Here is a 14,664-nt window from a genome sequence, read left to right on the forward strand (position 1 = left end):
TAGCCATGGAAAGAGGCATCACTAGGCAAGCGATCAGCAGAACAAGGTTGCTTGTTGCTGTCCCTGCTTGGTTGGGCTCACCCGTCGGCCCATAGTCTCCGTCCCCACTGTCCCCGCCCGGTGAGTGAGGATCGAAGGTTGTTGTGGAGCTGCATTTGGATAAATAATCATGTATAATGCATGTCTTCTCTTAGATGGAGATAGTACAATATTGAGTGGCTTAATTACCTAGGTGGTGGTAGGACCACGGGGGCGGATGGAGGTGTCGTTGGGGCTGGTGGAGGCGTTGTGGGGGTGTTGGTAGACGCTGGGAAGCGACAACTGCCATGACCTGTGGCTATATGGGGTGTCAAGAATGATGGTAATGGTGGAGCAGGGGATATGATCAATTGATAACTTTCTTAAATTGATATCTGATATACGTATGTCTTGTGTTAACATCTAATTACGCAGGTTATTGACATAGTTGTCAGAATCTTACTTGGATCAGTGTTGGTGATCTGTGCTGCCCCTCAAAAGATGCAGCTTGTGGGGACGGGATTCTTGTGGTAGTATTCGTTGAAAGCATAGGAGGCGTGGTCGACCAAGGTGTTTGGATCCCAGCACTTCCTGCTCGGTTGGATGGCTGAGCAGTCAGTTCGGCCGTAGCCACAAGCATAGTCTAGAGCCACTTGTAGAGCAGTCTGTGAGGTTGAGGGGTTGGTGATGCACCAAGCCCCTGAGGTGGTTGTGGGGTTAGGCCCCGTCGTTATGGGAGGCACAGGGGACGTTGGATTCACTATAAGTGTCGTTCCTGGTGTCGTGGGGGTCATGATAGGGCCCTCGATCTTGTAAATCTCGTCAAGCATATCTCACGCAAGATCTCCAACATATCTTCTTGATTTTATTTATTTAGCATATCTTCTATTTTAGTTAGTTATTTTTATGCAGTCTTTATCTTTATTGAGTCTAGTTAGCATTCTATAAATTAGAGGTCTATGTACTCCTTTATTCATTGAGAAATAAAGTATAAACTTATTCTCATTCCGGTTCTGGCGGAAATCGCCCCCTAGCACCTCAATTAGGGTTTATCTTGTTCTTCGTAATCGTTCTTGTTCTTCGTAATCGTTCGAGTGCTCTATTGCTGATCGATAGGATACAAAATCCTATCAATTGGTGCTTTCATTGAGAGCCCAAACGGCTCGGAGTGGTGGCCGGGCAACGAACTCGCCGTGACCAACGAGTGCGTTTGGGACCGCTCGGAGTGGTGACCCACGGAGTGGTGGCCGGGCAAAGCATCCGTCGTGACCAACGTGGCCGTGACCAAAGAGAACTCGGAGTGGTGGCCCACGAAGTGGTGGCCTGGCAAAGAACCAGCCGTGACCAACGTGGCCGTGACCAACGAGGACGTTGGCCCTTAAAGGAGGGTCGAATGTTACGGACTCAATTCCCACATCGTTGTGAGAACAACTGATGTGGGGTATTTTGTAATTTGTAATATTATTTCGATTATTTTTAATGCATTTTAATTTTGTGGAAATGTTTTTATTTAAATTGAATAATAGAATGGTGGGACCCTTGAGCTTGTCCTTGCAGAACAGCACGAATGTGGGTGTTGTGCTCTTGCCTAAGAGTAGGGAGTAAAAAAGTAATAAAAGTAGGTCCGGACCCACATCCGTGCTCGCTGGCAAGAGCACGGATGGGGATGCTCTAATAGTCCCCACATTCCATTATTTTTTCATCAATTTTCCTTTAGAGCATCCACAATAAGAAACGCCCAACAATAGCCTAGCCACAAACTCCTCATGCCACATCATCAGCACTAAAAATCCTCCTGCCACATCATCAAAACAAGCAAATAGCCCAACCACAGCCTAGCCACATCACTGATTACAATTATATAATAAATCAAATAATTAACAATCACGCAATATACGGAATTTAATTTACGAGAGACATACGAGAAACATTAATAATACTAATAAAATTTAAAAAAGTACAATAATTAAAAAATTACAATAATTAAAAAAGTGGTGCGAATGTAAATGACGTGCAAAGTGAGTATATACAGTGTTTCGAAAATTAAAAAAAAATACAAAATTCGGCTGGGCGATGCGCTAGGCGATCCGGAGGCTGCAATGGCGCCGAGCGGATCGCCCAGCGCCACAAAATCGCCTAGCGCTAGGCGGTTTTTTTATCCGAAAACCGCTAGGCGGTTGCAATGGTTCGCCTAGCGCACCGCCTAGCGCTGGCGCTCGGCTAGGCGATGCGCTAGGCGCCATTGCGGATGCTCTTACATTCTTAAAACAAGTGCCAAATTTAAATGTGACTCCTAAAGTACAACGGCCGGAGTATGATTTTCCTAAATAAGTGCAAAAAAGAAATGACTCACCTATAAAAGAACGGAGGGAGCAATATTTACAAACGTCAATGATCTAAGTTGTAATTCACATTAGAGCATCCACAACCGTGCTCTTGCCAGCGGCACGGTTGTGGGCCCAGGTGGTACTATTCATGTCTGCTCTCTGGCAAGAGCACAACACCCACAACTGTGCTCTTCCGCAAGGACGAGCACAATTAATTTAATATTCAATTAAACATAAACATTTCCATAATACTAAAATTCATTAAAAAATCACAATAAATATTACAAAATACAAATAAAATAAAAAAGACATAATTAAAATCCTAAAAATTAAAAATTACATAATTAAAATACTAAAAATTAAAAATTACATAATTATTGGCTAATATTACCCGAGGAAGACTACTCATCCGGCGGCAACAACCCCAATTGTTTTTGGAGACCCACTATCATGCCCTCGTGCGTTTGAAGTTGCGTGGGGGTCATAGTTGACCTATCGGCCATATTGAGTTGGGCCAAAAGGGCCCACAACAAGTTGTTCGGGGGTGGAGGTGGAACATAGGGTGCGGGTTCGGGGGCGGGGGCCGATGGAGTCGCGGAGCGCCGGCGCTCGGCCGCCGCCTTCTTCCTTCCTTGCGGTCGGCGTTGGGAACCGCTTGGTCCGGCGTCGGGGCTACCCAAGTTAGCTCCGGCGAGTTGGCTAGCCACTTCTTCGGAGCCGGAGTCGGATAGGGATACCGACCTTGACCGTTTGGAGGAGCCGCTAGAGGAGGATGTTACGCCTCCCAGATACCTCGAGTGGAACCGCGTTTCCTGCCAAACGTTGAGGTACTTGAACGACTTACCGTTCATGGATTGGTATGTGCTCAGCGCCGCAGTGATGATGTCGACCTCGCTCCGGCCGCTCCCGGCATTCCGCGACTCCTGGAGGAAATAGCCATTGAACTTGCCAATTTTGTCGTTGGCTCGGCCGATGCAGTTGCGCACCATACTCTCGTTGCGCTCGATCGTTCCCGGCGGCCGGTTTGCATTGTACCGGCGAGATACGCGCCACCAAAAGTGATCGCCCGATTGGTTCGTGCCAACCGCTGCATCTTCGGAGATTTCGAAGTACGCCTTGAATAATTTATCCATCTCCGCCGGCATGTACGATGTGCGGACACCGATGCCGCGAGTAGGAGCTTGCGGAGGTTGGGAGGGGGCGGTCGGCCTAGGCTCCGGTGTCCACCCGTATCGTCCTTCGGAGGCACCTTGGTCGTCGATTGGGTATGGACGGTAGCCACCCGGAACGGCCGAATCTTGGGTTTGAGGAGGGGCCGAATATTCCGTTTCCGGACTAGGAAACGGTTGTGAACCGAACCATTCGGGGTTCCAACCGTGGGAGCCCGTACGGTTATCGCCTTGGCCGGACATAGTGATGTTGTAGGGTATGAGAGAATGAAGATGAAAATGGATATGAGAGATTGAAGATGAGAATGGAGATGAGAGAATGATGATGAGAATTGTGTGGTTTGATGTGAATTTTTGGGAGTGAAATTGGGGGTATTTATAGATGAAAGTGTGTATTTTTTGGGTTAAAAAAATTAAAAAAAAATTAAAAAGTGGGAAAAAATGGTTATAAACGGATATAATTTTTTTGGGAAGTGAAATTTATTTTCATTTTTTATCGGTTTTTTTAATTAAAAACCGATTTTTTTTTTAAAAAAAAATTATTTAAACCCAACGGCTATGCCGTTGACGAATGAGGGCGCGCCAGGTCAGCTACTCGCTGGCACGGCGCGAGCGCAGCGGCGGCGGGTGGCGTCCGTGCCAGCGGCGCGGACGGCGGTGGCGAGCAGCGCCACCGTTGCGGATGCTCTTATGCTTGCGAAACAGATTAGGGAGTTATTATCATCACCTTTTGCCATGATGTATGATGGATTTTGGCTATCAAAGATAGTAAAAAGAGCAAAATTATCGTTTTATTATTTTTACAGTAATTATTTTAATTTATACAGATTTAGTTTGTAATATGCATATTACAATGCGTAATACTCCTATATTGATTGAGTTCATAATATATGTATGTTAATTGCAATTTTCAATTATTTTTATTGTGTTTCTAATTTGAATTCTTAATATATGTTGATTTAGATTATAATATATGCTGATTGAGTTTCTAATATATTTTTATTGTTTATTTAAATATATGTTGATTGAGTTTTTAATAGTAAAAATTGCCATTTAAATCATAATTTATGGTTGATTCCTATTACATTCCATAACTTATAAAATTAGCTCATTAAATCACAACATATGCACATTTCTCATTAAATCACAACATAAAATTTTGATTAAATGATTTTTGGTTAACTTTTAAATAAACTTGGCATTACTTTATTTCATATTATTATAGTCAATTTTAGATTACTCCATCCGTGAAAAACATGAACTATTTCCTTACTAGCCGTTCGTGAAAAGTGTGCAGTTTCTAATTTTGTAGTAATAGTTAAACAACACATTACCCCTACACATCATTATATTTACAACTTATATCATCACACTACACTACTTTAGATGTGGAATCCACTCTTCACTAACACTACTTATATTACCATTTATCTTTCTCTTTTACTTTATCAATTGTACATTAAAACCCGTGTCTAACCAAATGTTCATACTTTTCAGGGATGAAGGGAGTATGTATGTAATGGGTGAAAATATAATGATGAAAAGTACATTTAAATCATGATTTTTGGATAGCTTTTGAATAACTTAGCATTATCCCGTATTATGGATTTATGATGGCCGATTTTAGATGATTATTATGTAATTGGTGAAGATATAAGGACAAAAGGTATTAAAATCATAATAAATTTCATCAAAATTTTATTTGTATGAGACAATTGAGAAATGTACATTATAAGTTGTGATTTAATTAGCTACTTTTATAAGTTATGGGATGGACCGGAAGTCAACCAAAAGTTATGATTTAATTTTTCCTTTTTAATACTCCCTCCGTCCCAACTATATGGAGTCAAAACTTTTGGGCACGAAAATTAAGAAATTGTGTTGAAAATAGGAGAGACGAATAAAATAGGAAAATAGATAGAATACAGCAAATGATGAAATAAAGTAAGATCGATTAAATGTTTTGTTTTTTATCAAAAAATAAAATGACTCAACTTAGTTGGGACATTACAAAAAGGAATATGACTCAACTTAATTGGAACGTAGAGAATATATACTTATTGAAAATTGAGCACAATCCATCAAGGTTACAATGTCTACACATGATTTTCGGGAAAACGTTTGAATTAGAATCCTTGACAATTTCCCCATATAAAGAATGATCACATTTTTTTTTTCACGTAGTAACAATTAGCAACTTGAAAAATATGTCGAAAATATATAAACTAATTTTGTCTTGAGACATGTATCCTTTTCGCACTTGATTTTATCACATGAAAAGTATATGGTATGTCGTTACAATGCGCAAAAAAAGGACAATCATCATTATTTATAAAGAAAAGGTTCACTTGAACAAGCCATTGGGTGTATAGCATTGATTTCCCTAAAGCATTATTAATTAAATAGAATATATTGACCTATAAAATTAAGGACCACTTGAACAAACCATTGGGTGTATAGCATTGATTTCCCTAAAGCATTATTATTAAAGAAGACAAGCGTACACCAATCAAATAAAACAATAGACCTAACTTTGGAGTTTGAAGTTTACAAAACTTGCAAAATTAATGGTATGACATGTGCTCCATATATATAGAGAGAGATATTGCTTACTTTCAACACCACATTTTCTCATGCACTTGCTTCTCCTTTAGCCCCACTCCCCACCACTTTTTTCCAACAAAAACATACAATTATATGCATCACTGAATTTGTGTAAGATCTTGTTTATTTGCAACGAAATGGAAAGATACGAAATTGTGAAAGACATGGGGTCTGGAAATTTTGGTGTTGCAAAGCTTGTTAGAGATAAATGGAGTGGTGAATTGTATGCTATCAAGTACATTGAGAGAGGGAAAAAGGTGCATAATCATCTCTACCTTCTCTTGTTCATGTATATTGAAATGATATGCTCTTTCCTCTCGTTTGGGGTTCATGTATATTGAAATGATAGGCTCTTTCCTCTCGTTTGGGTGTGCTGTGTGGGTGCGTATTTTACAGGGACCTCTTTGTTTTGATAGTTTTTTTTTTCTCATGCGGTCTTTAACTTCTGGTTTTACTTGTCTTTAGAGCATCTCCAGTAAGACTGGACGTCAAATAGCCCTCACATAGCCTTCACAGTGCCACATCATCAGCACTACAATTCTCCTGCCATATCAACTGGACATCAAATAACCCTCACATAGCATTCACACTACCTATCCACATCACTAATAACAATTATATAATTTAATTTACACTCGTATCAACATACGGAATTTAATTTACGAGACAAATACAGAAAATTCGAATAATAATATTAAAACTTAAAAAGTACATTAATTTTTTAAAAAAAGTACAATAATTTAAAAAAAGTACAAAAATTAAAAAGTGCATTAATTTAAAAAAGTAAAACAAAATCACTCCTCGCCGCCGTCCTCGTCTCCGTCGTCGCCCAGCGCTTCTTCTCCGTCGTCGCCCAGCGCTTCTTCACCGTCGTCGCCGCTGCCTCCGTCGCCACCTACGCCGCGGCTATTCCCGCCGGTGTCCCTACTCATCGCCTCCAATTCTTCACGCTGGCTCTGGAGCAATACACGAAGAAAATCCTTCACCTCGGGTTCCACCGCCGCTTGGAAGTCTTCTAAGGTCTTCACCATTTGAGCGCGCGTTTGTTGGCGCGCGAAGAATTTGAGCTCCTCGGTAGACCTGCCGAGGGGGGATGTCGAATGGACCCCATGGGAACTCGGGGTGCCCCCCCTCGCAACCTGTTGCGCCCGCCTTTGGCCAACCGGGCGAGGTCGGCGACCGAACAAACGAGGAGTCGGGACCTCCTGGGCCGTCTCGGGGAGGTCTGTCGAACCACCGCTGCTGCCGCTATAATCTCCGGTATAGTTCAGTTTCTGCCTCTTCGGCCAGCCAGCGTCGACGCCTGCCCGGAATTTCTCCGACTCGTTGAGCACAACGTAGCAGTTCCAGTAGGTGAACTCATAGTACTTCTTCTGCGGATCGGGGTAGGCTCTCTCCGCAATCCTCCTGCAGTCTTCCTCTATTTGGCCACTGGTCTGCATGCGGAGGGCGTTGGCGTACAAACCCGAAAATCGAGAGACGCCAGACCTGATTCGGTCCCAGCACTTCCGGACCTCCTCCCCGGTGCACGGTCTCCCTTCAGGGCAAAATGCCCTGTAGGCTGCGGCTACCTTGGCCCACAAGTTGACGATCCTCTGGTTGTTCGAAACGAGAGGATCGTCGAACAACCAGAGGATCGTCGCAGACACTCACCCACGCCTTGGCAACCGCAACGTTCTCCGCGTCCGTCCACTTCCTCCGGCCCCGGATTTCCGCCTCCGGCTGCGACGACTCGCCGACCTTCTTGGCCTTGCCCTTCTTCTTACCCCGCCCTACTCCCTGGCTTTGAATGAGAGTTTCTGGAACCTCGTTCATATCAAAACCCAAGTCCGCTAAGGAGAAGGTCTCCGTATACTGTGCATCTGTTGGGGTCGATGTGTGCGAAGAACCGGTGGAAAAATCAAAAGTCGGCCGATAGGCGTTGTCCCCCCCGTGTGTCCCCTGCGCCGGGGGAATCATCTGCTGCGCCGGTGGAATCATCTGCTGCGCCGGTGGCTGCATCCCGGGTGCCCACCCCGGCATCATCTGCATAGGGGGCTGCATGCCGGGTGCCCACCCCGGCATCATCTGGTGCCACGGGTACATGTTGTAGTACCCGGTCATTGGAGGCCAACCACCTCCCCCAGGAGCCGGGGAAGTATGGGACCCTACCCCGGGAGTCGGGGCCGTCTGAGACCCTACACCGGGAGGCGGGGGAGTCTGAGACCATCCCCCGGGAGTCACTGGAGTACCTTCGTAGTTGTTCTCCATTGCTCGTTATTGATCTTGAACAGAAAGTAAGGTAGAGAGAGTACTCGTTAAAACAAGTGGTGCGAATGAAAATGACGTTCAAAGCGCGTATATATAGTGTTTTCAAAAGAAAAAAAAAATAAAATAAAATCTGACCCTGGTTTGACGCCGATCCGGGACCCACAATGGCGCCGTGAGGATCGGCGTCGGAACCGGCGTCATCGCGCGAATCGGCATGGCCACGCCGATTTTGACGCCGATTTCGCCGACGCCGGTTCCAATGGTTCGGCGTCAGAACCGGCGTCAGCGAAAAATCGGCGTCGCGATTTTGACGCCGTTACTGGAGATGCTCTTATTAGTTTGGCTCGCCATTGTTTTGGCTCGAGCAGTTTAGCTTATAAAATAAAAAAATAAAAATTCTAGGTTCGATGTGTGGGTTTTTTTCATTTGTGGAGATTGATGAGCACGTGCAAAGGGAGATCATGAACCACAGATACTTAAAATGAGGTTCGTTTCTAACTCTTCTATTTCTTCGAATTTTTACAATATCATCTTACACATATATTTTTACTTTGGCGTTGGGGGATGTTTTGTATTTTTATTTTGTAGCAGATTTTTAATAGTTATTTTGCTAAACGTTAGCTAACTATCCTCGATAGTTTAACATTTTGCTTCTTTATAAAAAAAATCTTACACATATATGAATGTTTTAGGCACGCTTCTTTTTGTCAACAGCTCATATCCGGAGTTAGTTACTGTCATTCCATGGTAACTATATATTATAAACCAATTTATTTTGATTATATACATGATGTGGTGATCAAGAATTAATTCGTTATATTTTGATAAAATGTAGCAAATTTGCTGAACACATTGTTGGATGATAGCCCATCTCCGCACCTCAAAATATGCGATTTCGGATATTCTAAGGTATGGACGATTATTTTCGTGCACTCGAAACCCGAGCCTTTAATCAACTCTGAATCTCTTGCAGTCGTCGGTTTTCCATTCTCAACCCAAATCGACTGTTGGGACACCCGCCTACATCGCTCCCGAGGTCCTCTCGAGAAAAGAGTACGATGGCAATGTACCAATAAAACTACGTCGTTTAATTATTTGTTATGCTCCAAATGTCCCCACACTAGTTCATTTATTTCTAATATCTAGTGAACTGATAATGGAATACTATTTTTTTGGCCCCTTAAGGTTGCAGATGTTTGGTCATGTGGGGTTACACTCTATGTAATGCTAGTTGGTGCTTATCCATTTGAGGATTCCAATGATCCAAGAAATTTTAAGAAAACAATCAATGAGAGATTATCAAACCAAAATTATTAACATTAATTTGTTAACTATACCACACCTAACCTATTGTATTTTATTTCAAACTAAAAATTATTATTGACAGAGAATATTGAGTGTTCACTATTCGATTCCTGACTATGTGAGAGTCGCAAAAGATTGCAAACATCTACTATCAAGAATTTTTGTGGCCGACCCTAGCAAGGTCTGAATTTCTAACTTAATTCATAATAACAATTATGTAAAATGCATTAGTCAATTATGTTGGCTTGTTGTGATAATAGAGGATAACCATTTCGGAGATGAAGAAGCATCCATGGTTTGTTAAGAACCTAGCCATCGAATACATGGAGGGCGAGGTGGCTAGCGTGCAACGCAATATTGGTGAAGACGAAGACGACTATGCTTCTCAAACTATGGACGAAACGTTGGCTATAATACAAGAAGCTAGGACAATCTCGGCCCGACCGACAAAAATATTCGATGATCCATTCGTGGGAGGGAGCTTGGATCTCGATGAAATCGACACTAATGAAGATGTTGATGACATTGACACAAGTGGCGATTTTGTTTGTGCAATGTGACTTTCAATTTTCAATCGTCCAAAAATTGTAATTGGTTAGCCTTCTTTTAATTTGTAACAGAATTCCTGTGAATATATTTGATTATGTACAGTGCAATATTGAATGTGATCATGAGAAATGAAAGAAGAAGAAAAAGGTCTTGATTTCATCAAACCAAATTTAAGTTGAGCTCAATTTCTTTTAAAGTCTAATAGTAAATACATTCATTTTCTACTCATCATTTTAAACATCTTACCAAAATTTTAGATCAAACTAAAAATATTTAGTATTTCATATATAACAAATTGATGATCTCAAAAACCTTGTGTCCATGTTCTTGATTTTACTTTTAGTGCTATTCATAAAGTAAGAACTAAGAACACATCAAGTCCACCTAGAAAGCACATGAATTTTCAATTGAAGTTTGAAAACGGCTACATATGTCCCTCACTTAATTGGATCTAGATCATCAACAAAATGAATGAAACTTTGAAAGTTAGGTCAAGAAAAGAATTTTTATTTGAATTTTACATGCGTTTATTTTGCAAGTTACAATATTTTATGGGCCTTCAAAATTACCTTAGACCTGAGCTCTTTTCATCTAATAATAAAAGTGCAAATCAAACAACCTATAAAAAAATTATTATACTCCAAAAATAATTAATCCTTCGTTCCATAATAGTGAAGTCATTTTTCTATTTCAGAACGTTTCATCATAGTATAGGCATTTCCCTACTTAGTAAAAAGTAACACTTTTTCTCTCACTTACTTTATTCTCTCTCTTACTTTATTCTATCAAGAATTTTTCTCTTTCCTACTTAATTATCTCTCCACTAAAAATATGTAATATCTATTTCTTAATCTTCGTGCAGAAAAGAAGTGACTCAATTTATATGTAATTGGAGTATAAAACATAACTCTAACTTGACTTATTACATGTACCATCCTATCTTGACTTGTCATATCTATTATCAAATGTAAATGCTTATTTGGTTCGATATAAATATAACCAAATACTTTATCAGTTAACTAGATAAAAATACACCCAAAAGAAGAACTGAAACCGACCCAAATAAATGTTAGATTGTCCCAATAACTAATCAATTGTAACACCGACCAATTAAACGGTTAATAATTTTTTTATAAAATTGATATGAATTTATTCACATGCCATGGAAATTCCATAGAGCCATAAAGCCCAAACAAATAAAAAGCTTAGCTCCTCTATTTATAACATCATTCCTACACTCATCTTTCTCTCCCCGATCGATGTGAGAAATGCTTGCTCACATTTCTCATTTTTAAGTACAAAAACACCATTGTTTAAATGTAGAGATATGACTATAACACTATTGTCACTGTTAAAAGAAATGGCTAAGGATATTTTTTATGCAATTCATAAAAGTAATATGTGTTTCTAAATATATATCACAAACACTTCAAAAAAGTCCGCATTCTTGGTGTCCCAATTAAAAAAACATCCTATAAAAGCAATAACTTAAAATACTACTACTATTTATTCTTGATTTAGGAATATTTTCTTTTGTGTATTAAATTATAATTATTTTTTAGAATCTCACAACGCAAGTTATTGCATTTCTATATTTTTATCCTTGAACGGGAGTATATTTTTTGTAGTGTATTGAGATACTTGTTTTACCATCGTGATATCGTGTTTTTGACTTAGTGAAGTCGATATTAATGCCTTCATATTACATAGTTATGTAATCAATTTAATCTTGACTTTTTTCTAAGTTATTGAGTCGTTCCCATACACTACCATATTGAGTTTATCTTTAAAAAGAATAATCGATTATTCAGTTAATAAATCGAAACCCAACATAATTAACAGGTTGTGCCTAATTTCTAGTTACTCAAATGCAATGTTTAATTAGAGATTTTCATGGATAAGGGATCGAAAGTGACATTTTATTTTATTTTTTAGTTATGCTAGTTAATTTACCAGATTTAAGTTATGTATCGACATCAATAAACTATTTTAGACGAAGAATTATCCTCTTTGCCTTGTATTTATAATTTTATATGGTGTGGTCTAACTTGGCAATTTAGCAATGATAATTAAAAAGTCTGATAGTCTGACGAACGTGCCAAATTCATGATTCCAAATTTTAAATTTTAGAAATGAATTTATATACCAATACGAAAAGTACATTAAAAATACTTTTTCTTGAGATAATTTATAATTAGAATTTTAAAAACAAGCCCAAATAGGAATACTACGAAACTTAACAAATGGGCCGGCCCAAAAACCTTACCACCCAACACTATATAATGATGTGTATGTAACATTCCCAAACCATCTTCCAAAAAGAACCCTAATTTGCTGATACAGCCGACTGTTTGAAAGTAGCAGTATCGCATCTGCGCTGCTCAATCAAAGATGAAGGTTTCCTTGCTCTCATGAATTCGTCGAATATTCTTCTCATTGAAAATTCTGGTGATTTTTATGTTCGTTTCTTTTCTTTTTATCTAATTTACTCCTTCAATGTGTAGTTCAACATTGCAAACCCGACGACTGGATGCCAGAAGAAGCTCGAGATTGACGATGATCTCAAGCTGTACGTATTTATCTTTAATTGAGTTAGTTATGGATATTTTTGCAAATCTATGTTATGTTTATATTATGTGTTTGTATCGGAATTATTAAATTCATAGTTGCTGAACTGTGCCTAACTTTGTAACTTTCTGTTGAATATATTCTACTGTTTGTTGCTTGTTTTAATGCCTTGTTTGGTTAGCTAGGGTTTTTGCTTCTTATCCCTTTTTTTATAGTATAAATTAGTGATCTAAAAATGCTATGGAATTAATTTGAATTTTACTTTACAGTTCATTTTACATCAATTCCTGATCCAACAAGTGATAGTGTTTGTTATTAATTTTTGGCATTGGCTTGATGGGATGTACGGGCTTGATTATGTGCCATGTTGTCATGAACCGTCTCAGATTTTTGTCGTGTTTCTGATAATTACTTTCCGCATCTTTGTAAAACTGAGCTAGTTTAGTGGTATGTATAAACTACCGCGTGATAGGAACATGGAATGATGTGCTTTTCTATCTGTTATTGCAGTCGGGCGTTTTGGGATAAGCGAATCTCCCAGGAAGTCAACGGTGAAGCAATGGGAGATGTATGGCTTGCTTTATTCACTCATATCCAGTTTGATTTTCAAATTATTCTTAATACATTATCTTATGTTGTAACTCACTGATTGATCATTGCAGGAGTTCAAGGGGTATGTCTTCAAGATTATGGGAGGTTGTGACAAACAAGGTTTTCCCATGAAGCAGGGAGTGTTGACCACTGGCCGTGTCAGGCTTCTGCTGCACAGAGGTATGTCGTGGTAGCTGTAATGGCGACTTGCTGTGGTTTATGGTCATCTCATGTACTATATGAGGGCTTACGTGTTTATTCGTCAGGAACTCCTTGCTTCCGTGGTTATGGAAGGAGGAACGGGGAGCGCAGAAGGAAGTCTGTTCGAGGGTGCATTGTTAGCCCCGATCTCTCTGTCCTGAATTTGGTGATTGTCAAAAAGGGTGACAACGAACTTCCAGGACTCACTGATACTGAGAAGCCGAGGATGAGAGGTCCCAAGAGGGCTTCAAAGATCCGCAAGCTGTTTAACCTGAACAAGGAGGATGATGTGAGGAAGTATGTCAACACTTACCGCCGAACTTTCACCACCAAAGCAGGTAACTTGTTTTTCCATGTAGTACTATGTTAATCGACCTGTGATTTTGAAATTGGACAATTGGATAAATATCCTACTTTGCGAATTGTGTCCTTGAACAGGAAAGGAAGTGAGCAAAGCTCCCAAGATTCAAAGGCTTGTGACCCCTCTGACGTTGCAGAGAAAGAGAGCCAGAATTGCCGACAAGAAGAAGAGGATCGTCAAGGCCAAGTCGGAGGCTGCTGAGTACCAGAAGCTTCTTGCTACTCGATTGAAGGAACAGAGAGACAGAAGAAGCGAGAGTTTGGCCAAGAGGCGCTCTAAAGCCTCTGCTGCAACTAAATCTGCTGCTGCATGATTGACTTTGATCTGCACATGAATCTTTTATGATGAATGTTGTTGGATCCTTTATTTGCCTTTATTTTTAATTTTGGAAAGATTTTGAGATTGTACTGGTTTCTTTCAATTGCATGAGCCACAGCATATTATATCGAGTACATTTAAATTCCATTTTTCAGTATTGAATTATTGCTGAATTACTAAAATCTATTTCGTCTATGTTTCTTATCTCCACAAATTTGGTGCCTACATATGATGCAATTCGTTCGTTTTATAATAAAAATTTGAACTTTTTAAGCATCACTGTATTCACATATGCAAGTATGAACTACAATTCTATCAATAAAATTCCTCTCGCTCTCTCATACACTAAGCACATTATGTTAGAGAGAGAGAGATGGAGGAAGAGGAGCATGAGGTGTATGGT

At 39.9% G+C, this 14,664-nt stretch overlaps 1 protein-coding gene and 1 long non-coding RNA gene across 2 annotated transcripts; both read left to right on the forward strand.

Moving 5' to 3' along the window:
• The first annotated feature begins 8,609 nt into the window (after positions 1–8,609).
• On the forward strand, positions 8,610–9,668 carry LOC121763604. The gene is made up of 3 exons (XR_006042455.1): positions 8,610–9,115; positions 9,204–9,277; positions 9,342–9,668. It is a non-coding gene; the product is annotated as an uncharacterized LOC121763604 (long non-coding RNA).
• A 2,863-nt stretch (positions 9,669–12,531) lies between these two features.
• On the forward strand, positions 12,532–14,443 carry LOC121766066 (40S ribosomal protein S6). The gene is made up of 6 exons (XM_042162399.1): positions 12,532–12,619; positions 12,727–12,791; positions 13,301–13,358; positions 13,453–13,561; positions 13,648–13,920; positions 14,021–14,443. Exons 1-6 carry the CDS (start codon positions 12,614–12,616, stop codon positions 14,254–14,256), a joined length of 747 nt encoding a protein of 248 aa, XP_042018333.1. The 5' UTR covers positions 12,532–12,613; the 3' UTR covers positions 14,257–14,443.
• Positions 14,444–14,664: the final 221 nt, after the last annotated feature.

The sequence above is a fragment of the Salvia splendens genome, chromosome 14 (genome assembly GCF_004379255.2).
Source record: "Salvia splendens isolate huo1 chromosome 14, SspV2, whole genome shotgun sequence".
Taxonomy (NCBI): Eukaryota; Viridiplantae; Streptophyta; class Magnoliopsida; order Lamiales; family Lamiaceae; genus Salvia; species Salvia splendens.